At 39.8% G+C, this 27,304-nt stretch overlaps 1 protein-coding gene across 4 annotated transcripts in view; it reads right to left on the bottom strand.

The window, feature by feature from the left end:
* Window positions 1-604: 604 nt before the first annotated feature.
* otud7b (OTU deubiquitinase 7B) overlaps window positions 605-27,304 on the bottom strand; it is a 35,626-nt gene continuing 8,926 nt past the window's right edge. The window contains exons 2-12 of one of the 4 annotated variants that reach the window (XM_044206957.1): window positions 17,913-18,143; window positions 16,885-17,055; window positions 16,323-16,550; window positions 12,973-13,074; window positions 12,404-12,531; window positions 10,237-10,343; window positions 9,624-9,751; window positions 8,829-8,978; window positions 7,937-8,054; window positions 6,936-7,014; window positions 605-5,867 (exon numbers count right to left, since the gene is read on the bottom strand). In XM_044206957.1, coding sequence (XP_044062892.1) covers window positions 4,377-5,867; window positions 6,936-7,014; window positions 7,937-8,054; window positions 8,829-8,978; window positions 9,624-9,751; window positions 10,237-10,343; window positions 12,404-12,531; window positions 12,973-13,074; window positions 16,323-16,550; window positions 16,885-17,055; window positions 17,913-17,997 — 2,787 coding nt within the window. In that variant the 5' untranslated portion in view covers window positions 17,998-18,143 and the 3' untranslated portion in view covers window positions 605-4,376. Of the gene's footprint in view, window positions 5,868-6,935; window positions 7,015-7,936; window positions 8,055-8,828; window positions 8,979-9,623; window positions 9,752-10,236; window positions 10,344-12,403; window positions 12,532-12,972; window positions 13,075-16,322; window positions 16,554-16,884; window positions 17,056-17,912; window positions 18,144-27,304 lie in introns of all 4 variants that reach the window. The other 3 variants (XM_044206955.1, XM_044206956.1, XM_044206958.1) reach the window with 3 other exon arrangements.

Below are 27,304 nucleotides of genomic sequence, written 5' to 3'. Positions count from 1 at the left end.
CAGTTAGAGGACAGTCTCACACCACCACCACCCTAAAACCTTAAACAAGCTGACTTTAAAAATTGGCTTCAGATATAAAGCAAATGTAGAATTGTATCCATTCCAAGTAGGGCTGCAACTAACGGGTGTTTTAATTTTTGAATTATTTTTAAGTTATATTCGCTTGGTCTATAAAAAGTTGCTTATTTTGTCTGACCAACCGTCCAAAGCCCAAAATATACTAGTATTAGTAAATAGTTTACTATCACATATGACAATGAAATGCCGCAAATCTTCAAATCTTGAGAGGCTGGAAACAGGGAATGTTGTATTTTTGCTTGGAAAATGACTTAATTGATTAACTAGTCAATTAATAATTGCAGATAATTGTCGATTATTTTCTGTCATCTGACAAACTGTTGTAGCTCTAATTCCAAGATATTCCAGCCTAGTGCTGAGACTTTATGAAAGGACTAAATTGAATGTAAACCATCTTTATGTCATCATTACATGCATAGACCGTCAATTATATTTTTATAGAATTAATCCAGTATCGGTGATCATGTGGTTGTAGCTCACGATAAGATTTTTTCATATTAAACACAGAAAAGAGATGAAGCACAGCTTTTTTGAAATACAATGAGAATTTATTCAAACGGTGCAAAAAAATTTAATAATTATAATAATAATAATAATAATAATAATAATAACCTAACATAAAATCTGATGTTCTTTCTATCCAGATTGCACTGTCACACAGCCTTAGGACTCTCCTCTCAAAAAAGAAAAACAAAACATTAAAACGATAAAAAATAAAAACAGATCAAAATACCAGGACAACTGAAACAAAGTTAAAATAATGCACAAATTTGGTAAAATGGATTGCCATTTACATGCAACAGTTCCAGTCCCATGCAACTCGAAGTATTCCATGTTAATGTCACTGATGACGAATATTCTGTTCACACAGAAAGTACAGTGTTGTACAATATATAAAAATATATATCGGGTCAGCTGTGTCGCAAAACTAATTCTGAGCCATTTCTCTTCTGGTTTGGAGGAAACAAGCTGGGTCAACAAGAACATTACGGTCATGTTTCAGCATAGCACGGATTGGTGGTTGTAGAAAAAAGTAAACAAAATTTACAAATCAAAAAAGCAACAAACAAATAAAAGCCAGACTGCTAGACAATTAGCCATGTGAGAAAGAACATCCTAAAATGTCGCAACTAAACATTCCACAAGGAAACCTATTAAAAAATCTCACTATAAATATATATATTTTCAAATGGTATCTTGTTAGGTCAGCATTGAGGAAATTCGTTTGCGAGATGAGAGACCCTCGAGTATCAAGAGGCCCGTCTGGGAGTCGCCTTCAACAGCCAAAATGTCACTTTTTGGTAAACACCAATTCTATCCCAAATCCAAGCTCTTACAAGCTTATCATCATTACCTGTTTTAATATCCAACAATATACATTCTTACCCTTTTAAAAACACTGTAAAACTTTGGGCTTACAAAAATAACTTGGAACATATTTATACAACCTCTCATTGTTTTTTTCTTAAATACAAAAAAGTGTATGTAGCCTGTAAAGTCTGATGTTGTACATGTTTCTGAGGCATCCGTTTCATTGCAAAAAATAAAATAAAAAAATGGATTTGTAAGCTAATTATTACTTTGGAGGGCGGGAAAGAGAGCACACACACATTTTTGAAAACAGGCATCACCTTCCCACAGTAAGGGAACGCTTCATGGATCTTGTCTGAATTAAAATGCTAGCTCGTGGACACATGTCAATACACATAAACACAGCAAATACAAATGTTTTTTGGGAAATAGCATTATTTAAGTGTTTTATTGTCATTAAAACTCTAGTGTTACTTTAAATGCACTGCAAAAATCCTCCCTTCTTCCTTGACCAGCTTTTGCAACGGAGACAATATTGTAATATAGTGTTACATAGTGTTAAATTAGCACTACTGAAAATTATTCCCCAATATTTTGGTTATTGATGATTATTTTTGTTTGTAGTTTGAGTGTGGATCACAAGGTTAAGCTCCAAACATTGAGTTAAAAACAAAAACAAGAGTGCCCACAACTGGGCAAGGCAGTGAATTGCATACTAAATTGTGCTTTTCTAGACTTCTAGCCAAAGAACAGAATCAATCAACAACAGTAGGGCAACTAGAGTCACACTACCTCCAAAGAAATTCCTCACCATGGCTTATGGCTCACAGGGGAAATAATAACAAATTTAAGTATTTAAGTAGTCATTTTGACATTAGTACAACTAAAACAGCCTTGAATTTTAAATTATAATAAGGAAGACTCAAACAGAACATCAGTCTGTATCAACTAGTTGATATACCTAAGTGAAAAGAATAATGGCATTATCCCAATAGCTTCCACACTATTAAAATAATAATAATAATAATTTGTTACATTTTGGGTCAGTAGTAATTGAAACTGCAGGCAATGAAGCAAGCAGTGGATACTTGATGCTCATCTTGCACAACATACAAACAGGACTGTGATGCCACGAGGACAAATGCTAAAAAAGGCAACTAGGAAACTGAGTTAGATGGTGACGCTGGCACCAAAATGCTGTAGCTCTACAGTAACTGAATCCTTTAGAGAAACCCTTCTGACCTGTGCCCCTGACTTCCCATGAACAGAGGTGGCAGTGTCTGCAGAGATGAACAAAGGACAACAGTCAGGCCACTTCAAAAACAGTTAAATGTTTTGTATCTACGGACATCAGGAAAGTGCTTGAATTTGTGCAAAAAGAGGTAACGCAACTGGATTTGGCGGAACGAATGCCAGAAATTAAGAAACCGCCTTCAGTATAACTTCAGAATTTGCAGTGGGTGACCAAACCAATAAGCATTAGGATATCCTATTAGTAAGGATACCATGAATGTATGACCTTGAAGTTAACCTTTGTGTGTGATCATGAGATTGTATGAAACATGTTTCACATTTCTCAGCCATCAGAGCATGCTGACTTGTTACCAGGATTTGTCAATACAATGTGAATGTTATTAGGTATCCACATCCAACAAAAGTGAACGCGTCCCTTTGCATCATGCAAACAGAAACTGGAGACAACTGCAGACATCCTTACTGCTTTAGAGCAAGTTTATGTCACTTGTTTTATAACAAGTCAGTTAATTTGCTTCACTTGTATGAAATCCAAAAATGTGTTTAGTAACATTTCAATTTAACTTGACAGAATGTTACGCATGTGACGGATGTCTCTAAAATCTGTTGTGCTGGATGTGACTTTGTAGTGTGTAGTATTGCATGCCTGGGTTGGCCACAATTATCAAATGCCTTAACGCCAACCATTGTTACAGAAAGAGGAAGACCCAACTAAGACTATGGATCAGGCTTTGGGACCAGTATCTTACCATAGTGCTGTGTTGTTTTTGTTCTGCAATGCCTGGTCAATAACGTGACCAAATGCATTTCATCTTCAAAAGTTTGACATCTTCATAATTGGACAAAAACGTGAAATTTTTAGGTGATATTTGTTTTGCCAAAAAGATACTACTAACAGTGCAGAGCAGTTGTCTTAAATGCATGAACATTTATGTGTTTGCATTCTTAAACATTAGCACCACAGCAGCCCACAGAACGCTTAATCATTAGCATTGCACGGTACTTTCAATTTGCATTAATGCAAATGGTGACCGACGAAAAAGCAATTCAACAAGGATTAATTCTGCTGTTTCCCGAGGTACCTATGACGTAAGCATCTAGTAACAGTAGTGTAAAATCTGTATAACACTGAAATCACCCTAACCGGATGTGACTTCAAAATGCTCAAACATCCCTTAATTGACCAATCCAAACATTATCACAGACCACAAATGGAGTGGAGACGCTCGTGCCTTCTCTGTTTGTGCTTGCATCACTGTGTATGAAGTAGTGTGTGTCTGACTTAGTGTATATGTGTGCATGTATTGTATGTGTTTTGATGAGTCTTATGTATGGCGCCTGCCATATACATTCTCTCCACTAGGAGGAGACAGTAGCGAGGCGTTAAACTCTGATAAGGAGGAGAGCCTGCAGCTCACACACACAAACACACACACACACTCATACATAACGCCTGCATAAGAGCCACAGCAAAATGTAACAGAAGTGCAGATAGTTTATTCTATGGTCTAACATATGACCCCAGCAGTCAGAAACCACCCTGTTTATTCTGTAGTCGTGTCGACTCCGCCACTTTCTGAGGTTGTCTATTCCAACAGGAAGTGACATACCTAAAAAATGGAGGGAGCTGGTTGTGCCTTTCTCTTGTCCATTCAGAGGCTGATCTGCCCCAGCCGTTTTTTTTAAACTGAAAAAAAGGCCACTCATCAAATTCAAGCCAAAGCAAGGTCCATTCAGAACCTGTGGATGGCTGGTTCTGTCTCCCTCTTTTTCAGCTCTTCCCGGTAGCAATAGGAGCAGTAGTTGCCCGTCTCGGGGTGTCCATAGTATGTGCAGCTGGGTGTTCGACAGCGGCTGGATTGCAGGCTGGCCAAACCACCGGCGCTGCCCAGTGAGTAGTGTCTGACTGGGGGTTGCCCACTCCGAGAGTCTAGGTCGCTGCGCATGTCCCGGAAACCGTTGGTGTAACTCCCACCAGCAGGTTCAGACCCAGGGTAGTCTGGTGGGTCAAACTCAGGGGGATATGAGGGCGCAAGGCGAGAGGGACTCAGGGAGGCAGGGCCTTGTGAGTTATTGTAATGGGGATGGGAGGGACCCTGCGTTGTGGGGCAGTGCCGGGGAAGGGTGGCGTAAGAGGGGAGGCCGGGGTAGGAGGTTGCTGGAGAGCCGCCAGCTAGCTGGCGCCGAGTATCCATGTAGCTGTGCATATGAAGGTGCTGGGTGAGGGGTGCTGCAGCAGGAGGCTGGTCTATGAAAGAGGGCCGGGGAATGGGCACAACACCAGAGTACATAGAGGGGCTCAAAGGAGAGGACTTGAGTTGGTTGAAGGAAGGTGACGAGTTCTCTAACAGCTCCTCTTTGGCCTCATATGGCCGGTAGGTAAGCTCTGTACCACCAACTGTCTCCTTCTTAGGTGGCTGGATGCCATTGGTAACGCCCTTCCTCTCTGCATCACGACGCTGTTGTTCTTGCTCGGCCCGAAAGCGATCCTCTGCATCGGTAAGGTAGCGCTGGATCATCTCCTCCTGAAAGGGCTGCCGGTTGCTGGTAGTGAGAAGGCTGGCAAAGATGAATTTCCTCTCACCTTGCATGGCGGCCCGCATGATACCCAGGCTGACCTTGACATCAGCACTGTACTTGTAGGTATCACTCTCAGTACTGCTACCACCACTGCTGCTCATACTGCTCCCCGTTCCGTTGAGACGCTCGCTACCTGAGGAGGGGGAGCCTTTCCCAGAATCCTCTGAGGCGTGGGCTGAAGGCGATCCATCCTTGCTGCCTTTCCTCCCCCTAAATGAGCCCTTCTTCTTCTCCCCACTCTCCTGCTTGACACCTCCAGCTCCAGCGTTCTTTCCTGTCATCAGTCCGCCCACGTTTTTCTTCAGCTTGCTGCCCAGGCTCTTGCCAAAACTGCCAAGCTTATTGGCCACAGAGTCTGCCCGCTTCTTGTCTTTGTCCTTGTCCTTCTCCTTCTTGGTTTTGTCCTTCCCTGCTGTTCCCGTTCCCGCCCCTGCCGATCCACTGCTGGAGGAACTAGATGAGGAAGAGGAGCTGTTCTTGGCCAAGGACCCACCTCCATTGACCACTGATCCTGTGGTTGTATCTCCGTTGCCATTGGAGCTGCTGCTGACTGACTCCTTGTCTGACTCTCCTGAGTCAGGAGGCGTGCGGGCATCCTCTCCTGCTGATGCTGTGGGAGACTCGGGCTGGGCCAGAGGGGCTTGCTGCAAGGAAACAAAGCAGAAACACAAGCTAGTGGAAAAATACTGTAGAAAAATTTACATCAGGCCCTAATCCACTCACCAAATTACAATGAAAAAGAAAACACTTTTTTTTTTTAAATATATAATATTCATAAGAAATGGAAAAATGGGAAAGTCACATTCTGGCTAAATACTAACGGTACCGGCACATGCCCCTCAGAAGGGAGTGAATTATAGGGTTGTTTTTTTGCAGATCAATGCAGCAAAACAAATGACAAATGCCTTTTCATATGTACAAATATGTTAAGGAAGCTGTAAAATAAAGAATGCTGTATTTGGAAATGGCATGACCTACATGATGACACCGTATTCTGATCTCAATCAAGAAGCAGTTACTGAATGCCTCATCTTTCAGCAATGATGACCAACACACAGCTATCCTGTGGTAGCACTGCTAAACAGAACAATCCCTTAAATTATATCTCAATACAGGGATTCCTGTATTACCATCAGTCCCTGCAGCTTAACCATGAAACTGCTATGAACTTGTCCTTTCAAGCTCCTTGATGTTAGCATGTGGCACACAAGAGGACCTTTGTCACACTGTTTGCATAGCGTGACTTTATAACCTGAATGGCCCAGTGTGGTTTGTTTTCACATACGCTTTGTACAGCAGTCAGGGGACAGCTGATCTGATGGAAAAGGAAAAAAAAATATTGCCCTTGTTTATAATGAGTTTTGGAAATTAACACTAACCACAAGCGACTGTAATACTTTAAGTCTACCAACCGCTTTGGCATCTGTCTGATAATCACGTTACAAGTTGGGGTTTCTATTTTTCTTTTCTTACTGAATGAGTCTTTGGAATCCTCAACCAGCCTTCATGGTTAGTTGAAAAATAATATACTTCATTCATTTTTTTTTTTTTTTTTAAATCACTGATTTATTATCTTGCATATCACTGCAAAAGCAGTTTGGTCAAAACCAGGACATCCAATAAAACTTATGACGAATCCTGATGTCTGAGCTGGCTTTTGCTGTAGAGGAACAAACATGTCTCAGGACTTATGTGTGGACTTTCATCTTTACCTCACAGGGCAGGGGCAGCCAGGTGACCGTCATGTAGCTGTGTAACATCTGGAGCTTTGCCTCCAAAGAGAGAGCCACACTGGGAGGAAGAGGGAGAGAGAGATCAAAGCTCAGCGAGAGGAGACCAACGCTTTCTGACAGAGCGCCAGCGTTGTACTCATGGAAATGTAATTACTGTCGGTGTTTAGGTTGTCAATGATTTTTTTTTATGTTAAAATGTAACAATGTTCTTGCTGTAAGACAGTATTGGACAACAGTCATGAGCTGGATTCTAAATCATGATACCAGTGGTAAATGGGCAACCAATGAGAAACAACATACTGTGAACGCATATAAAACACAGAAGTTTATTCCGTTATAAATAAACTACACTACTTGGGATAATGGTAAAGGTCGCTAACCTGATATACCATATAATGTTGATCCTCTTCTTTAATGTAGACTGACAATAAGACTGAATGAAGATTTATGTACTGCTGCTTAACAACAAGTGGTACGTTGGCTCTGAATGGTACAGTAAATAGCAAATGCACGAAAAGCATCTTGCTGTTGTGCATTCTTGTTCTGCACGAGCTTTTTAACTCAATGACCTTTTCCAAACAATATTAACAGCCACACATGTAATATTATCTCTGTCCACCATTTCATCAGAATAAGACATCCACAGAGTCGTCAACTGATGTAAAGAAGGTGGAATGTTATTTTTACCGAGCTACTATTTTGGTGCTCCTTCCCCTGGTCCACTTATAGAAGGTATTCAGAGCTAATCTTATTGTCACTTAGTGTTGCTAATCTGGAGTCAGGAGTCAATCCCTACACACTGACACTCGGTCCTAAAGGGACAGCTGTCTATAATGACGTACACATGCAAGTGAACATGTGCTACTCTCGTTTTTTGTTTTGTTTTCTCATTTGTAAAAGGCACCTTATGAATACATTTGACCTGCCAAACATGACTGGATATAAATGTGTAAAAGTTGTTTTTAAGAAGGAGATCATACCTTGCCAGCATCACGTTGTCTGTGTCATCCTTGCCCCACTCCCAGTCTTTCCCAGGGTCCACAGCAAAGTGCAGAGGCAGCATTTTGTGCTCTGAGTCAGTGAGAGGGATCACAACTGCTGGTAGAGATTGGGAAAAAGTATTCTTAGAAAAAAGATAAAACGTTTTAATCCGGCACTCTGGATTGTCTGCAGACAGAAATACTTCTGAGTGCAATCAAATCTTTGACTTTCTATTTTAACATCTAGCCTGCTGGGTCTGACCAATATTGTTTTTGGATGGTCCAATGTGATATTTTTAGACTAGTAAACAATTCAATGTCTGGGCGATGTCTAGATTTTCAAGGATAAACCTGTAATTTGTGCACAAACTTTAGTGTGAGCACAAGTATTCAGCGTTTCTCCAAAATTCCACTCTTGTAAGGTGAAAAGCATAAGAAACATAAGAATCATGAGTAAGTAATATTTTTTTCACTCTCACTCAATACAGCTCGATTAAATGTCAATCTTCGAACCTATAACTTTATTAGTCGAACTTTCATCAAAATATCATTCAATTTTAACACTGGAAGCTGGTCATTTGCTTGCTTGCTAGCTAGCTTGGTGTTGAGCTACAGAGATCACTGGACATACTCAAAAGCCCAGTGGTCATTAGTCACCAATCTTAAATAAACAACTATGGTCAATATTAAAAAAAGATTGACCCATCAAGCAAAGGCACAAAGCTGTAAAGTGAGAAAGTGGGCACTAGTGCTATGCACTGTCAGAAAACTCCTGTTCTAAACCTTGCACACATTAATATGTGAAAATTATTTGAGGACTTATATTTTTCAGCAACTATGATTGATGTGCTGTGAGTTATAGCTTTAAAATGTCAACTGCTTACTGCATTACCTTGCTCTTTGGAGCTGTCCTTCTGCTCCATGGAGACCAGGGCAGAAAAGTGCGCCTGGTCGTATGCCAGGACCAGGGGCGAGCGATGGCACTTGGCAGCTGGCACTTCCAGTGGTAGGTAGATGCCTCCAAACGGGATGGGAGCAAAGGCTAGGGAGGAGTAACAAGGACATTAAACATCTGAAAAGCACAACCTCAGCACTCTTTCCTAGGAGGATTTGAGCCAAAAATAAAAATGAGCTTTCACCTCAAATCCTAAATCCAAACCAATATTTCAGTTACTTGCTTCCAATTTTCAGCCAATTATGAGTGTTACATTAATTCCATTACAAGACTGTTGTCATCTCTGATATCAGTAAATAAACACTGAAGTGTCTCAAAAGTGCTATGTAAATTAACAGCTAGTACAATTATCAAATTATTAAGGTCACTGCTTCAGTTCCCTCAGGAGAGTTGTAGGTTGCTTTTTGAAAAGAAAAATGCATGTATGCACATTTGTTTTATGCGACAGAAATGGGTTAGTAGTATTTGGCAGTAGTTCATATTGTTTATTTTAACCTGCTTGAGATACTAGATGGGTGGTGTTTACTTCATTAGGACAACTCAGGCAAGTCATCAGTCACTGACAGTCAAAAATGTTTTCTTTCAAATTCTTCCTTGTGATTGTCTCAATTTTCTGCCAAGAGCAGCACAAATCTGTATATGACTAATCTATCTGAGGTACAAAGACGATGAATTATATGATGAAATATAGTACACGATCCATTAGCAATGTGAGGCATCAGGCATATTTACCCTCTCCTCCAGAGTCCCTCAGCATGGTGTCGGCCACCACCACTATGGGCCTTCTGAGGACGTGAGCCAAGACAAAGACGTGAAACTCCTCTAAACTCTCATACACTGGTTCATCTGAGGACTCCACCCTGACGACAACAACAACAACAACACGGCTTTTGGTTAGCAGAAAAACAATTGTTTATACTGTTGCAAAACCAGAGGTAATCAGTTTCAAGTAGACTATTCATTTGTATCTGTCTTATTAATGGATTTCTTATGACTAATAAGAACAAAAAATGTGAACTGTAGAAATTTTGGTGGGCCAAAAACACAAACTTCAAAAACATATGAAGGTAAGAATATTGAGAGATACTTGCACTTAAACTGGTTTTACACATTTAAAAAAAGTTGAAACCACATTATAACTTTAAGGGTTTGTATTATAGAGCTTTGTCAGTATATTTAACCCATTGAACTGATGCTTGTTACAATAAATAGCAGATTGACTAAAATGAGGGCCAGCCACTCAGTTCTGATTGTGAGCGCAGTTGTTTGTTCATGAATAAAAACATGAGTGTGACTAAGTGTGTGTTGGGTTAACAGTCTCTGCATTGTCCAAGCCAGACCTTACCCGTTGCTGCCGTTGGTGCTGTAGTGTATTCTCGGCTCACTGGAGGCTAGCTTCAACAGTTCATTCCACTCTTTCTGCCACTCCTCCTCCGTGTACACCAGACCAGACTAAGGAGAAAGGAAGGACACACACACACACACACACACACACACACACACACACACTTGCCATTTAGAGAGGGAGTGTTACATGTCACAAAAGCATGCACTGACATCATGGCATCTTACCACAAAGTCATACATACTGACAATTGAGGAAAGAAATTTAACTAGAGCCTTTACAAATCCCTGTGTCGTTCACACAGTAGCAACAGAACCCTCACCAATATCATGTTTTTAACTTTAATATATGGACAGAAGGAATCTGCTTATTAATATGTTTTTTCCTAAGAATCAAAGTCCCTATTCATCTACAGCACATTCAGACAAGAAAGATTTCCAGTGCAGTCAGAGTCCTCGACTGCTAGCCATTGTGCAGCTCCACTAGAGCAATTTTGGGTAGCTGTTGAATGGGTGAACATTAGGCAGTCATTCGTGTGGCATCTCCTCTGTAGGTGTCTGCATGCTGTCTGCAACCACTTTGGAAAATATACTTAGTGTGCTGTTACGCTTGCTTTCATGCAGAGAAAAATCATTGACTTCTGCAAAAAAAAAACTTTAAAAAGGCTCTAAAATGTTGGAGGTAAAGTGCAGTGCATACACAACTCAAACAGTCTATTTCTGAGGTTTTGATAAAGAATATCAATAGTAGGTGGAGATACCAGCACTTACAGATAATATAGTTAAACAGTAGGGCGATGATAAAACAATCTTAAAATCGCTGTCTGTATCTGATACGGTCATTGGCATGTCGTCAAGGCTGCACAAAGTGACAAAAAGTGACTATCAACTGTTAAAGACAATCAAATACCCAAAGAAAAATAAGAAAAAAGTGACAGTGAACTAATATTCTTCTAAAATTTGTTGACCAAGAAAAGCCAACTATATGGAAGTGGTTTTGATATTTAAATCCGACTAAACCTGCAGTGCAAACATTTAAATGTATTGTAGTTACAGCAGTTGTACTACCAATATACACACTTAGTGACCACTTTATTAGGTACACCTGTACAATCTAATGCAATCCCATACAACCGTTCTGCCATAAAGTCTACTTTCATAATGCATATAATGTTCTTTTTATTTTATTTTTCGACAATGTCACCTAGGTGTTAATTTAATTGTTGTTAATACATTTTATTATTTAGGTCATAGTTAGTGGTGGTGTTGTAATGGACTGCATTATATTGCGAGGTATGTAAAAACATGTATGTAAAAACATGACAAAAAGTTAGAAACACCTCTCAATAATATGTAGTCCAGTGCAACACCACCTTTAACTATGACCTAAACAATAAACATGTAACTAATTTACACATCTCCGACAATGTCAACAAAAACTTTAACTTTGTTGAGGTAGAATTTATGGCAGAGCTGTTGAATTGAATTGTAATAGATTGTACAGGTGTACCTGATAAAGTGGCCACTAAGTGTATGTTTGCACAGTTTCATGTTTACATTTAATAATACAGTCATGGGTAATATGCTAAAGAGAGACTTGTAATGGGATTTCTTCACAGGCCTGATGATCAAAAATATTTACAGCTGCAAATATAATATTGTACAAATACAAATACTACAGGATTACTATAGGCATGAAGTAACTGACTTGTATAGGACTGGTATAGCAAATTACCAAGTATTTCCCCATATGTCTAGGCTATGATTATTATACACATTTACTGGAGGTAAGGTTTATGGCAACCCAAGGCTGTCCTGCCTGTCTCTGGTGTTGTTGACACTGTGTTTTGAAAGAGCTGGAATTGCATGGAAAACAGAAAACTAATCAACAATAGTGAGCTGTGTGCGTGTGACATGATTTGACAAATGATGCACACGTGCAAGCAGCTGCAGGCAGGAATACACTATCTGGCATAGGAAGCATGAAAAGGCCTTCACTTGTCTATTGTTCCTGTATGCGTTTTCCCATTTGGTCAAAGGAGTCAAACTAGCAACATTTTGATCACAAGTTCACAAGCTTCTCTGTGCTTTAGACTACCACTTCCCTCATTCAGTCATCACAAAGTTACAAAGATCACCTAAAGAAACGTGCAGCCTCTGTAACAGACCTCTTTGTTCTGCTGGGTCTGCTGCCACCTCCACCTGCGCTTCAGTGCATCTCTCTCCAACCCGTGATCCATCAGCGCATACAGGGACTTCCGTAGCATCAGGTCCCGGTCATGAAAACCCCACATACCTGCATTAGAAAACAAAACATTTCAAAACAAAACAGCAACAAAATCTTATATGTATAATTGCACTTGAAAATGATAAAATAATGAAGAACAGCTGGAGTTTCAGGTGCTTTTTTGTATTTTATTAGTGTTGACATTTTTAAAAGACACATATTGAAAAACCAAAATAAATAAATTAACTGTAAACCAATAAATGAAAACCTGAATTTGTCTTTTAAAAAGCACAGGTTAAGCACATGAATATTACTACAAGGGCTTAAACAATGCCTGCACATCAGTTCAGACATTATTAATTTTCAGGGCTAGGACTCCTAAGTGGGCCACAAAGGCTAAGTGAAAATGCAATTAGTGCTTAAACTAACAATGAAGCTCTCTTAATGAATGCTAATGGAGTGTGTCCTGCACGGTATTGGGGTCTTGTTTGAAAGGTCGGTGATACTCACCAAGCGAGGCTGCGTGTAACAGGCAATTTCCATCTCCGCTTGTTGCCAAAGGCAGCAGACTCTGACAGTTTGAAACCACTTTCGTCCACCAGTTCAGTCGCCCTGCAGGCAAATGGGAAAAACTTAACTCACTTGTTTGCAACTTGTTACAAATATGGCACGGTATTATTCCAAAACAACTGCTGTAGTACTTCCCAAATGGAAAAAATTAAGAGGTTTGAAAGATAATCACATTGTGTCAAAACTAGATGTCCATGTTGGAAAACAGGATGTCACATGACTCTGTATTATTATAGAATACAGAATAAAGTTTTGCTTTTTGCAGTTCATTCCATTTAACATTAGTGAGTACATGAGCATGAGGGATATCTAAGATTAGGTAGTTACTGGATCATGTAATGTAGTTAATAGATTTAAATGAGAGAAGAGATGTGAGGTAGTTTGGAAGCTTCAACAGTTATAGAGCTTTATAGATGAATAACATGAGATAGCTATTTCTTCTTGACTGTCCATCCAACCATGTGCTACAGAGAACATTTTGTCATTTGTGATAAAGCGTAAAGCACTGTAATACACAGGATTTAACTGCTGAAGTGTTGATGGGGCAGCATGACAATCCAGAATATCTCCATAGTCAAGGACAGACATGAAGGTTGATTGCACAATAGTTTTACGGTTGGAAGAAGACAGACATCCTTTAATTCTATACAAGAAACCTAGTTTAAATTTTAATTTTTCAGTCAAATGTTGAACGTGAATCTTGAATGACAGTCTGCTGTCAAGCCAAATTCCTAAATATTTGTATGACTCAGCAAGAGTAATATGGGTGCCATGTAAAGTTGTAATGGCAGGATAATCAGAGTCACTGGTGGAGGTGGAGAATACCATGAGCTTGGTCTTTTCTGCATTTAAAAACTAGTCTGTGATTAAAGAGGGATACTTGGAAAGCATCATAGGCAGACCGAAGATGAGTCAGGGCGTGGGCTGGGGGTGGCGCCTGGGGCATATCAAATAAAATAATAATAAAATAATAATCATTGGCAAACAAAAATTAACACTGAAGTATTGAATTGGAAGAATTCATTTATTTATGTATAACAGGGCTCAACACTAACTTTTAAAAGTAGTTACCAGGCTGGCAACCAGGCATCAGCTTTTGGTTGCTGAAACTGAAAATATGATGATCATTTTCAGTCACCTTATATTTTGAGTAATTAAGATACTATGCGTCAGCTTAATAATGAAAATGTGACATAAAATAATGTTTAAAAGCTTTATTACAGGAACCGAACAAAATTCTTATTTGTTATTCTTGTTTTATCTGATACTTTAAAGAATTTGAATCTTTAGTGTTATCAGTTAACGTGTCCACCCTCAATTCCTGGTATACAAAATACCAGCATTAGTTTGTGATGTTGAAGGGTTAGTCAAACTTTTCACCCCACAGGTCAAACAACAAATTTCCTTCGCCATTGTCTCTAAAACAGATGCCTGTTCACTAAATATCACTAATGCAACAAATATATATAAATTTATGTATTTTGGGGCGCATGTTTTGCTGTCCCAATTTTATTAGATGTTAAAAAAGTAGGGGTGTCACAATTCTCCAAATCCACGATTCGATTTAAAAACATTTTTTTTCCCGTACTGACAGCAGTATATAAAAAAGTTCTCTGCTCAGTTGAGACTTTCTTGGTTTCCACAATTACTCAGAATTGGAGGTCCCATAATCTAGACAAAGTGAAACCTCTCTTCAGAGTTGCAGCTTTGTAATTTGGCCCAGAAAGTCCGGCGTTACCTCCTGTACTCTGACCACTTCCCTCTGGGTGTCTCAAAAAGTGAAGCTGCAGGCTACCAGTAAGCTACGCTGTGTCTCTGTTGTTTTTTCTTTGGACGCGCACACAAGAAGGCGGTGGTGGAGAGAAAAGAAAAATACTGTGAGAATCTGTGATCATGCTTTTAATTTCAAAATTTGAAAAGGCCAAGAATTGGTTGCCAATTTCTCAGAATGGTTGCCAATGGCAACCATTACTGTCGAGCCCTGTATAACATAAACAGCAAAGGACCAAGGATAGACCCCTGCGGCAACCCATTTCTGATGGTAAGATGGCTTGACTTGACTATCAGCAACAACAGTCTGAGTTCTCTCTGTAAGGTAAGAGCGGAACCAATTAAGTGTGGCTTCATCTAAACCTATACTGTAGTTTGTGGAGAAGGATTTTATGATCGACGGTATCAAATGCTTTAGCGAGGTCATTGCAGCGCAAAATATTTTTTTATCCAGGGAGAAGACATTGTTATCAATGACTGAGGCTGCAGCTGTTATTATGCTGTGACCTGGGCGAAAACCAGACTGCTGTGGCTGTAGTAAGTGTAGTGAGTCAAAAAAGGCACCTAGTTGTAAATTGACCAATGATTCGAGGATTTTTGCTAAGAAGGTAAGTTAGTAGTGGTAGTTGTTGAGATCGGAGACATCACCACTTTTATGTAAGGGTATTACTGAGGTGCTTATCCATGAAGCTGGAATCATGCCTGTTAAAAACGTTTGGTTAAAAAAATGTGCTAAATGTGGACAAATTAATGGGGCACTTAGATGAAGAAGATATGAATCAAGATTATCTTGTTTCGAAATTAAACTATTTAATTACAATATGAATGTGCAAAAACCTCTACACTTTAAAAATGTGATGGATATGACTTTACTATGAGTTGAGGACAATAGGCCTCTATCATAGACATTTTCACTTGTCACAGTAGGAAAAGCACAGGTGTTACTAATAACAATTCCAATAGCTCTGTTCTACAGTATTCAAGCGTCCCAGTGAGCCATGACAGTGTGCGCACAATACCAGGACCCTGAAACCGAAACAGCTTAATGGAATTCAGCCATCATTCATTTTATTATTGCACCTGTGCTATTCCTACTGCAATGTCAAAATGTCTTCAGTGAAAATGGCCTATGGAAACTTAAAATGTTATTTCCTCAAATGAATTTATGCTTGGCTGTACATATCTGCATTTTAATATGTTAAACAATATGACTGATTGTGAAATTCTCAATTTTATGTGCAGTAACATGATTTTCTGTTTTGTTCTAAAGTTGAAGCTTTCCAGTGATGTGACGTTACATGCCACGCACTACATTTGAATGTATGGTTGCTTGATGTATATGATGTGTGGTGAATCAGCTGTAAATCCACTGTAAAAAGTTTCAGTGTAGTAGCCCTGTATCTACAAACACAGAGAAGGCATGTGATGTCATTAACAAAGAACAGCTCTTTTTTAAAACAGCAACCCCTGCGTGCAAATCCTAGAATCTCATATGTGTGTTGGTGTTCAGTTCTTCTCACCGGCTTGCTCCAAGGCCACCATCATCGACTGCTCGATAAGGTCCCTCTCGATGAAGCCACGGAAGTCCTCCCGGTACACGGTAAGGTCTGGTAGTTGGAAAGTGCACAGGGGTGTGTCCAGAAGTGGCTCACTACTGCTACCTCCAGTGCTTGAGACGTGAGAGCGGGCCAGGGACACGATGGTTGAACTGGCGTGGGAAATGCCCCTTGACAGACGCTTTTCTGTAGCTGCTAAAAGACGATGGTATAGGATGTATAGAAAAGGTGTTTTATACAGAATATTTTTATAGGTAATTCTTTGTAGTCATCTAGTAAACTTGGGACACATTCAGGCAAAACTTGGGAAAGAAAAGAAAGGGCACGTTACATAGGTTAGCAGTCATTGTCTGCAGGTGCACAAGTGTCCAAACTACATTAATTAATAATTGTCTGGGCCAGCTTTCGGGTGCTTTGCATCAGTGTCATTTAACATCACTTACTGAGCCCAGCACTTAAAACTGGTTTATCTACTAGTAACATTATGTTATGCTACATAAAAACATCTCATTGCTTGTGGCCTCACCTTGCACCACGTCATCTTGGCGGTGGAGTATAGGCCTTCCTACCCTGGCCATCTCCTTTTCAGGAGGCAGATACATTCTCTCCTCTGCGAAAGAATAAGCCAGGTTCCCAGCATGCACCTGTCGCAGCTGCTCAAAGTCACTGAGGGCAGCAGTGAAATCCCAGTTCTTGCCTACAGACAGAGAGAGAGAGAGAGAGAGAGAGAGAGAGAGAGAGAGAGAGAGAGAGAGAGAGAGAGAGAGAGAGAGAGAGAGAGAGAGAGAGAGAGAGAGAGAGAGAGAGATAGGAACATCTGTCTAAACCAACAGGTCGAGCAAATTAAACATCCTTAATGAGTTTAAATATTTACCACAAGTCAATGCAACTATAGGCTACCTTATCTTAGATAAAGGCCGCATTCCTTCACTTAGTTAAATATCAGAATATGGAGCACGTCTTGGCTCGCTGGCTTGCTGCTGTTTACTGCATTGCATTACATTTTTAATCCGTATTCTTATCTGCAACTTGTGTTGCTGCTAGGCAACAGACGCCCTGTTGACTCCAGCTATACCTTCCTTCTGTTAGTGTACGATAGCCTAAATTAACACTAACAAGCCAGAAGCACTGACTGAGACAGCGGTCAGTTTGGCTGCTGCTCATAACATCACCAGCTGTCAACTTCACACAACCAACACCCCCCCCCCCAGTTGAATTGTTTAAGGGATGGAACCAATAAAAGCTAAATTAAAGGATAAAAGCAAAGGGGATCAAAGTGTAACTGAACTGAATACATTTGGTGAAGACATAACTGACTGATGTGACAAGTTTGCTCTGAAAGTTTAACTTGATTTGATAAAGAATGGTTGGATAAAAAACAAGCCTTATCACTGCTCCATTTATATCTTCCAAGTTTGCATTGTTGTGAGTATTTGTTGTGTAGCATGTGCACTGGACAATGCTACTACTGCATCAATTAATATACTTAGTGACTTGGGACCCACTGTATCATAGCAGTGATTAAGAAAATTCTAAAAAATATTTGCAACTCACCCTCTAGCAGATCTCTGGCCAATCCTGGTTCAGCTCCAGTGGAACGGACAAAGTCGGACAGGACTGCGTCCATATCCACGGTCATGTGATCATGAATTCACAAGTTTGCGGGTTGTGTCCGGGCAGAAAAAAAATAAAAACACACACGGACTCTGCTCTCCCTGACAGGACAGCAAGGGAGGGGGTGAGGGGCGTCCAGTCCTCTACCTTGTGCTACTCTACCAGCCACACCTGAAAAGAGAACACATAAAACAAGATTAAACCTGCAGGAATAAACTCATCAGGGGTGAAACATTTTCCTGGATGATTTACAACAGCTTACAAGAGATGAAAGGAGTATTAGAGCTTGAATGTTTACAACAGTGAATGGGGAGGCACACTGATATCATGACCCTGCTCAACCCCTTTTCAAATGCAAGCCTGTTGTGACCTGGTTGCTTTTGAACTTGACACCTTTGCAGTCACTTGTCCCACCCAAGACAATAGCTGTGGCACACAAAGCGAACAGGTTTGACAAACTGTTTGCTCAGATTTGCCTTAAAACCTAATAAAAGTCAAATGACAACACAGACGCTGTTAGGCATGATGTCTGTCATGTGGGTAACTTTACTGTGCGGTTTCAGTCTTCATCCTGTTTTTGTGAACACTTTTTAATGAGCTGTTATGAATTCAGAAAAGCTGTCAGGATTCAAGCTATTTCAAAATCTTGACTTGAGACCAATGTGCTTCCATACCGCCTTCAGATATGACCTGTTGAATATGTAAACAGACAAGATTTTTTTTCTGCCAGAGAAACAGATCATGAAGGGCCTGAGCAGAAACCAAGTAACACTTTAGCCACGTGAAAGAGAAAGCAAGACATTTGTGTGAGGTGTTCAGCAAACAGCCCAGATAAAGTCACTCAAATCAATTGGAGATAATAATATCAGGAACTGATATCAAATACCAATATTTGCTTGTTTTTGTGCAAAATATGGATTTTTAATTAACAATGATTTTAGATTTAAATAACATTATAGAAAAATAATAGATTTCAAGGGTAGGTAAGTAAATAGACCTCAATGTCATACATTTGAAAGTCAAATTTGTTTCAGCAGTGTGACATGAGGAAACCGTATTCCTTCGAAGAGGCCCCTTTGAAATCAATCAGACAATTTTACTACTCAAATTTCAACGGCAGATCCTCCAAAGGACGAGCATGAGTTGGGCACTGAAATCAATACAGCAACATTATCAAGACTCAGAGAAAAGAAGAGTCAGCAACAGTGGGCCATTGACACAAAGGAGGTAGAGGGCAATCAATGCACAGCCAGACAGCCAGGCTAAAAAGATGTACTTTGTGGGCCATGCTAAAGCTTTATTTTACCAGGAACGATATTCTAAGCGTACATATACCTTGTCAACAATGCTTTGAACCACACAAGCCTTGTTCTGTAACATTTGTCTTTCCACAGCACTTTGCTGGGTTAGTATAATGTGTAAATAAGTGTTTCAAACATCTCGTAAATGAGAAACCTTGCTGATCAATGCTAATCACTAGTATTAGTTTTGTAGACCTGAAGAATATTTTGCCTTTTGCCAAATTTGCCTATCTGCCTTTTTACATACTAACATAAGGACTTAAATACAGCATCCAACATGTAATCAGCACATGTATAATGACAATGTTCTATGGGTATCTTAATTACAAAATTGATGTGCACAATTGTAAAATTATCCAGTCATTATGGTGTCTTGAAGTTCAGAAACTGCCTAATCCAGTTTTGACTGACTTTTCTTTTTATCTACCTACAGTCATCTATTCCCGTCCGTCCCATGGCTCATCCACCACCCAATGTTCTTGCCTCATCTCTGACTCAGTGAACCCTTTTCCACTGCGCCTGATGAGTCACGAGTTTACTCTTCTTACACCTCTCCATCGTTCTCTCGCTACATGCGCTCCCTACCTCCCTCAGTTTCTCCATCATTAGTACAGTAAAAACCACACAGGCACACAGAGGAGGAACAGCTTTCAGTATAAAAAGGCCTTTCTCAGCCTGCAGAGTATTTCTAGAGTGTTCTCTGCAAAGTCAGGCATTCAGCAGCCTCCCTTGCAAGGTCTCCTAACATTCTTGCAGTTTGTCAATTCTGTGATATTCAGGTCTACTGATCATATACACAACAACTTAGAGATGGGAGACTGAGGCCAGTTAACCATTTAAAACCATGGCCGTATCAAAACAGACTTAGACCCCATTCAGACTAACACAGAGGTGTGGGTTAGACCGTGTTCTGTCCGATAATAGCACTGCATCAAAAAATGCCAGGGGCTGTGTTGGAGTGAGCGTGTTGCTATAGGTACCAGTAAGAAGATGTAATGCAAACCAGTCCAGGAAGTCCAGTTTGTTATCAGACAAAAAAAAAACAAAAAAAAAAAAACTACAATAAACATTTTTTCAAGTTTCAATTTAAAGTAGAAAGTTATCAAGCCAGTAATAATTTTCCTCTGTCTCAGTAAACAGTATAATTGGCATGATGCTGTAAGGGACACACTATAAAAAGGTATCACCTCTAATATGTGCACTTGCACATGTTTGATTAGGCACTGCACTATGTTTGTCTGTGGTGCACTGTACTGCAGTAAAAGCTGAGCCAGGATCAACTTTTGTATTGGACTGACCTGCATTTTTTGCCAGAGCCCACCAATGAACACCAGTGCAGTAGTCTTATTTAAATGAGTGAGGCCTGATCTTTTTTAACACAAGAGCTATTGTCGCATTGGAGGGTCATTTGACCTTCGTGACCCCCATCCTGTCCTGGGTTGAACGCAGGTTGGATGCTGCCTGGCTTTGGTGGACATGTGTAAGGGATTAGAGATAATTAATATGTGGGAATGAGAGTTTAAGGTTACTGACATTTAAATATGTAACTCTCCCACTCTCCCAAAAAAAAAACGAGAAAGAAAGAACAAAGTACAAAGGGTAAGACCGAGCAGACAGCATGGCTGCAGAGGTAAAAGTGTAACTAACCTTTTTAGTAATTCACAGTGACAAGTATGAAACACAGGTGCAGACTCGGGGACTCTGAATACTGACAACGAGGAATTAACTTGTGACACCAGTCTCAAATGAATGAGTTCAATGCAAGAGGCTTGTGTGATGCAGTAGGCCTGCATCACAACTGCCTCTCCTATATAAATGACGTATTATAGTAAGCCTTGAGTTCTGTTGACTCAGTGCTGTTTCCAACTCAGATGAAAAAAAAAAAAAATAGAATACCAGTTCCAATACACAGGAATTTTAAGCTGTGCGATATATATATATATACACTGAACTAAAAGAAAATGTCAAAGTCCCAACATTGGTGGTTTTTAATAACCTTGCAGCAATATCAATGCTGGAAAACCAGTGAAGTACCAATGAATATCTGTATTTTCTGTGTAAATAGAGTTGTGTTTTGATTGTGAATCACTTTTTAAGGAGTTGTGCATTGCCATGAGCGGAACAAATAAAAAAAAAGTTTTGATGAGGCTCAGTCTTACCTTCACTCACGCCGATGGCTTTAGCAGATTCCAGTCTCTGCCTGGACCTCGGGGTACTATGTAAAGCGTCTTGTTATTTACTAATAGTATAACAATAAACAATAATAAAGTATAGTAATAATCATTTATTGGTTTGATTATTCCAAGAAACACTGTTATTTGGCCTATTGACTACAAATACTGGCACATCAACTGACAACACAAGGCACTGACAGCCAGAGAAAACGGTGAAAAGGACGATAAAGTGAAGGGCAGTGGACAGAAAGTACCAACACAGACCAACAAAAGGCTGGCTGTTGTCACTCTGGGCCTGTAACATCAGGCATTCCTGTGAACCCACTCTGATGCATCTGATGTAATGTCGCATGGCTCTCCTTCAAAAATAATTATAAAACACTTGTTTTGTGTTGTTTGATCTATAATATATAATTATAAAAGACACAAGACAGACTTAAACAATGGTGGACATGTCAGAACATATAGTCATTAAGACAGAGCAGTAAAACCATTGATGACATTGAACAACAGTGAAGGTGTGGTGGGCTACTAGTTTATCGAGTTCATCAAATGCAAGATAAATTGTGGGGTGTATATATTGTGAAACGTTACCAAAGAGTCTGATATTACCCCTTCTGATTTCATTGTCACATGGTTGGCAGAGGCTAGAGTTCATGCTTTTTTATGTGGAAATGACAGTAAAGCCGATGTTCACCTCTAATGTCAAGGCTGTCTAATGGCACGTAGGGATCACACAAATACATAATAAATTAAATTCCATGCCCTCAAAATCTGACATTTTTATTTGGTGGCCAAAATTTTCAATTTGGCAGCCAGCAGAAAAAAAGTCCATACAAGAAAGACCCTGTGTGGACTACTGGCTAACATTAACAGCGCTGCTGCCAACATGGGGCAGTCAGTGATTTGTGTCTGGGATGGCTGAGCTTTTGTCTGGCAGGAGGGCTTACATAACAGGAGCTGCTGACAACACGTGGGTGCTGAGCTGAGGGCTGGGAGAATAGCCTGGATCACTGAGGGAGACAGAGAGGTCACCAAAGCCCACTGCGTCAGCCCTCGGTGGGCAGAGAGGGTCAATTTACTGCTGGGACTGGGGACACAGGTTTGTTTTGCTAGAGTTTAGATCTTTTATGAAGAAAATGCTTTCATACTCTTATTACTCACATTTGAGATGTTACCCACATTCACACCAGGAGAAAGAGCTGAGTACAGCCACTGTCTTCTATTGTTGACCAATGAGCAGCTGAACTGGTGGAGTTAAAGGGATCATTCACTTCCGGGGGGATTCTGCAAGCCTGATTCTCTAGCCTGACAGAAAAGACAAGTGCAAACTACACTATGTGTTATACACCAAAAAGACATTTTTAGATATGATCTGCAAAAACGCTAGCCTGGTTCCAGACATCTGAATCATTGCCCACATGTCTGATTTTTCTTTTAGCAAAAAACTAAACGTCAATTCAGCCTGATTATCAGGCGACAGAAAAACCACAAGAAACAAGCACAAAAGCAACTTACTCTGCTGTCATTAGCATAATACTATTTTTCTATTAATATTTTTTCTATTTCTATTACTCTGTTTGATTCTTTATAGTAAACATGCTATATCTTCACTTTTAATTGTTTTAGAATTTGTATTTGTTGTATTTTCTATGTGAAAAATTCTAAATTGCATTTCTTGTATGAAGGTTCTGTATGAAAACAGTTTGCTATTGTCATCATTGTCTTTGTTGTTAAAGTCCAGGATTTAGTGTTGGTACAATGTGTTGTTATCAGCCTGGGGTGAGGCCATTACCCACTGCTCACAGCAAAACCAAGATAAGGAACACAGTGAGAGAAACAGACAATAAAACATATAACACACAAAGGGCAAGACAGAAAGACAAGGCCTTTAGCCTTCTGCGTGCAAAAGATCCTAGTGCTCTAAATGCTTTGTCATGCTTCACTGTGTAGGTTACTCATGCAAGGTCACTCAATATGGCACGACCTAAATTATGAGAACACAAGAACGAGCCTATATCTTTTTAGGATGCTGAAGAGGAGCTGTGCAAAACACCATATATTAACATGAACCAAAAAATTGGATCCTTATCTAAAGATTTTCTCATTTAAAAAGATCCACAATCTGTTTGGCCATAAAAGTTGGAAGTAAAATTCTCATGCATTATTAAACCGGCATTAACTGATTTTTTTTTTTTTTAACCACTTTGGGGCAGTGGAAACAAGTTGTGTACACAGCATTAACATATCATCACATTTCATATGGCAAACTTGTTAGCAAACAGTTTATTATTTACAAATCCAGCAGTTAAGGAGCAACATTATCATTCATTTGGAGTTGTGTTTGTGTCCACATGATAAACATAAGTCCAACATTCACTCTCTTTTTGCTCTGTTTTGATCTCCACTAACTCCTGTGGAAAATTTTCTGGTCTATGGTGATCTATGTTCACCATCTAGTCGCTAACTGTGTCTGTCTGCTGTTTGGTGCTGAGCAGGTCGTGTACAGTGGGTTTTTAGAGCCTTTTCGCTGAAAACAGCTGCCTGCTGCGTCCAAAAACAACATTATGAGAGCAGTGCAAGTGAACCAAAACAGCTAAACAATGAGCTGAAACTCACTATGAAGCTCCGTAAAGCTGAGGGGAGCTGCAGATTCAGGTGATAATTCTCTGTAGGGTCATCACTACGAGCAACCCCTTTCATATTATCATTTGATATATTATCATAAAAATATTGATTATAGCCGCTTTAAAGACACAGTGAAATGAAAAATACATTTTCCAAGTTCTAATCCTGTGTCCCTGGTGTATAATAATGCTGTATGTGCAAAGCCACACCCATTTTTGAGCAATCCAATAAAATCTGTATTTGATATAAATCTGTAATTGATTTAAGGCCCACATGTCTAAACCCCCGCCCACATATTCAGTTTCACTCGGAAATACGTCACATTACAGAAGCTAAAGACGCTCTAACTTCTGTTTCACTGTGGCTTAAATGTCCAGTTTGTAACATTTAGAAGGATCTATTGGCAGAAATGGAATATAATAGTATGTTTCCATTAGTGTATCACCTAAAAATATGAATTGTTGTGTTTTTATTGCCTTAAAATAAGCTGTTTTTATCTACAGAGGGAGCGGGTCTTCCATGGATGTCGCCATGTTGCACCACCATGTTCTACAGTAGCCCTGAATGGACAAACCAAACACTGGCACTAGACAGGGCCGTTTGCGTTTTTCGTGGCAACCGTAGTTTCTCCTACACGCTTGGAAGGGGAGGGTGAGGTGAGCGGTATTCAATTTCACCGCTAGATGCCATTAAATCCTACACACTGGACCGTTAAAGAGTCTAAAATATAGAAGGAGCCTAAGCATTTTGTATTTGTCAATAACTGAGACCTCACTTGTATTTACGGACAGACAATTGTGTCATTCTGTGCTGTAAATACCTGTCAATCGATTTGGGAGTCAGAGCAGTTTCCAATTCTGTGTTCTGAATTTTGGTAATGGATTAACACTTTATTTACATATGAGTGGATTACGGGTTGTGTCTTTCACTGAACCTGCTTCTCCACATGCCTATCAAACTAAGCTAGGTACACCTACAGTAGGTCTCCTCTCCATGAATGAGGGAAACACGGTCATGAACTGTAACGTGTCTACAATGGAAGATTCACTGCTTCATGTTTGGCTCACTAAGGTTACATTCATGGTGGGAAACATGAGCTTTTCTTTATAATTAAGAGGGAAAGGAGCTAGGGTCAAGGAACAAGAGGAGTACACTACACCTGAATAGACATTTAATAACGACCCGAGTCTGAGAATAATTTTTTTTCAGCACAGTTTGTGGTAAGACAAATTAGCACAACTGAGTTGTTCTGTCAACGGTCAAGGATGAATGACCATGTCTATAAATGTGTTAGTTCTATTTTAGTTCAATCACATAAACCCTTCCTGTGATCTCAGCGAATGTAACACACCCTCTCAGTCTTGCAAAACAATATGAGTAATGAGATAAAGGGCATAAAGTAAGCAAACAGGGGAGGGCAATGTGGCTGGTGGGAGTAGCAGGAGTGTGGCCCCAGTGCTCGATCTCTGGTCCAGAGTGATAGTGGGACAGAAAGCACAACCTTCCAGCCTTTGGACAGAACTAAGAGTACTGACAACTAGGGCTGGGCGATATGGCTTTGGATATTTTTAGGCTATGCCACGATATACGATATATATCTCGATATACAAATTTTCTCTAAAATAACATACCGTGAATTCTCAAATATTGCAAACATATGATGCATTGCTGTAGATTAAACTAACCAACAGTATATAAAGAAGTTAAAATTAGCTCAACCTTAAACATCTACAGCAGTAAAATGCAACATACACATTAATGCAGCAGTAATATTAATCCAGAAACATCCTTTATAATAGTAAAACCCATACATCGTTGATAATCGATCAGATGTTTTAAAGGCTCAAATATCGAAATCAGCCTCAAAAATCCAGTATCGCTCGGGCTGCACTAACAGCTAATGAGAGAAATTTGGAGAGACTTAAATCTCCACATGATTGATGCGCTTAAGTCTCAATCAGTCTTGTGTTGTCAGTCTAAGTGAGTGCTCTATCTGCGAAATGCGTCCACGACACATGCATAAAAACTTGTAGGAGTGAGCGGAGCAAATGCCTCCTTGTTTTCTCAATGAGTCAATGTTTTTTTATTTTCCAGAAACAGGGCTGGGTTTGCTTAGAACAATCAATCAATCACAGCAAACACCTTACGACTGAAGAAAACCAGTAGAAAGAAGAAAAACAAAGGTGTGGTGAGATGGCTTTCCTTCAGCTGTCTTTATCTGTAGAGGGCTGTAATCTGGTTACTGACTGAGCCCAGTCAGCCTACACTGACTCATTATATAACATGAGAGCTACGGCTGGGAAGGAGGCTGTTTGCTGCCTGACTAAGGAATGGAGGAAAACCCAGCCCTTTACACAGTTCTTCCAAAGTTTCTCTCAGCTGAACGGAGCAGTACAATGGCACTGCTGCACATGTACTATGCAGAATGAATCTCTGCTATAGGATGTACAGCTTCAGTCCCTCTTGACATAAAAAGCAGAAGGGTTAAAAAAAAGAACAGGCTTATCAGTGGACCCTTGGACAAGAAAATGCACAACAGAGCGTAGCAATGCAAAATCCTTGCTTGGTATAGCATATTATCATTCTATAGGGCTGGACAATGCTTTCTTTTACTGACAATGTTGTAGCTGTGTTGACAAAAAACCCCACAGATAAATATATCCATTATGGCATAGAAAAATTGCTCCACCTGTGAAGAAAAAGCAAAATATCTCTCAGCCAATTTTGGCTTTTTTTTTTGCAACATCAGTTGTCTTCAAGGGCAACTGGATGCCCCATATGAACAGTATAACCTACATTCATTTCCAAGGGCTTGCATAATGCTAAAGCATATGATAAGCAATGCACTGTAAATACCCCCTCAGGCTTATACAAGGCCGATGCAGAGAGAAGTTTGCGCAGTAAAGCGAGTCAATGCACTTCCTCCTTTCTCAAAGTCAAAATAAATTAATTTATAAAGCACTTAACTAATATGTTCATCATAGAAGAGATAGACCAAAGCCTTTCACCGTTAAGCAAGAAAAGGAAAACGCAAACAATACAAAATTTAAGATTCTGTTAGCTTGGCATTGCTAACCATTACCTTCGTGTTCTGCTTGTAAACTGCTGCCTCATTAATTCTCCCACTCAGCTTGATCAGTATTAAGGGAGAGGACTGTTTTTTTCAGTTGCTATTGGTTTACATCTCAGAAATCAATACGTTAAACTGGAGTGTGACCATTTCCCTGGA

The sequence above is a fragment of the Siniperca chuatsi genome, linkage group LG9, assembly GCF_020085105.1.
Source record: "Siniperca chuatsi isolate FFG_IHB_CAS linkage group LG9, ASM2008510v1, whole genome shotgun sequence".
Classification (NCBI taxonomy): domain Eukaryota; kingdom Metazoa; phylum Chordata; class Actinopteri; order Centrarchiformes; family Sinipercidae; genus Siniperca; species Siniperca chuatsi.
The sequence above is the reverse complement of the archived record's forward strand: the minus strand, read 5'-3'. Positions and strand labels throughout refer to the sequence as shown.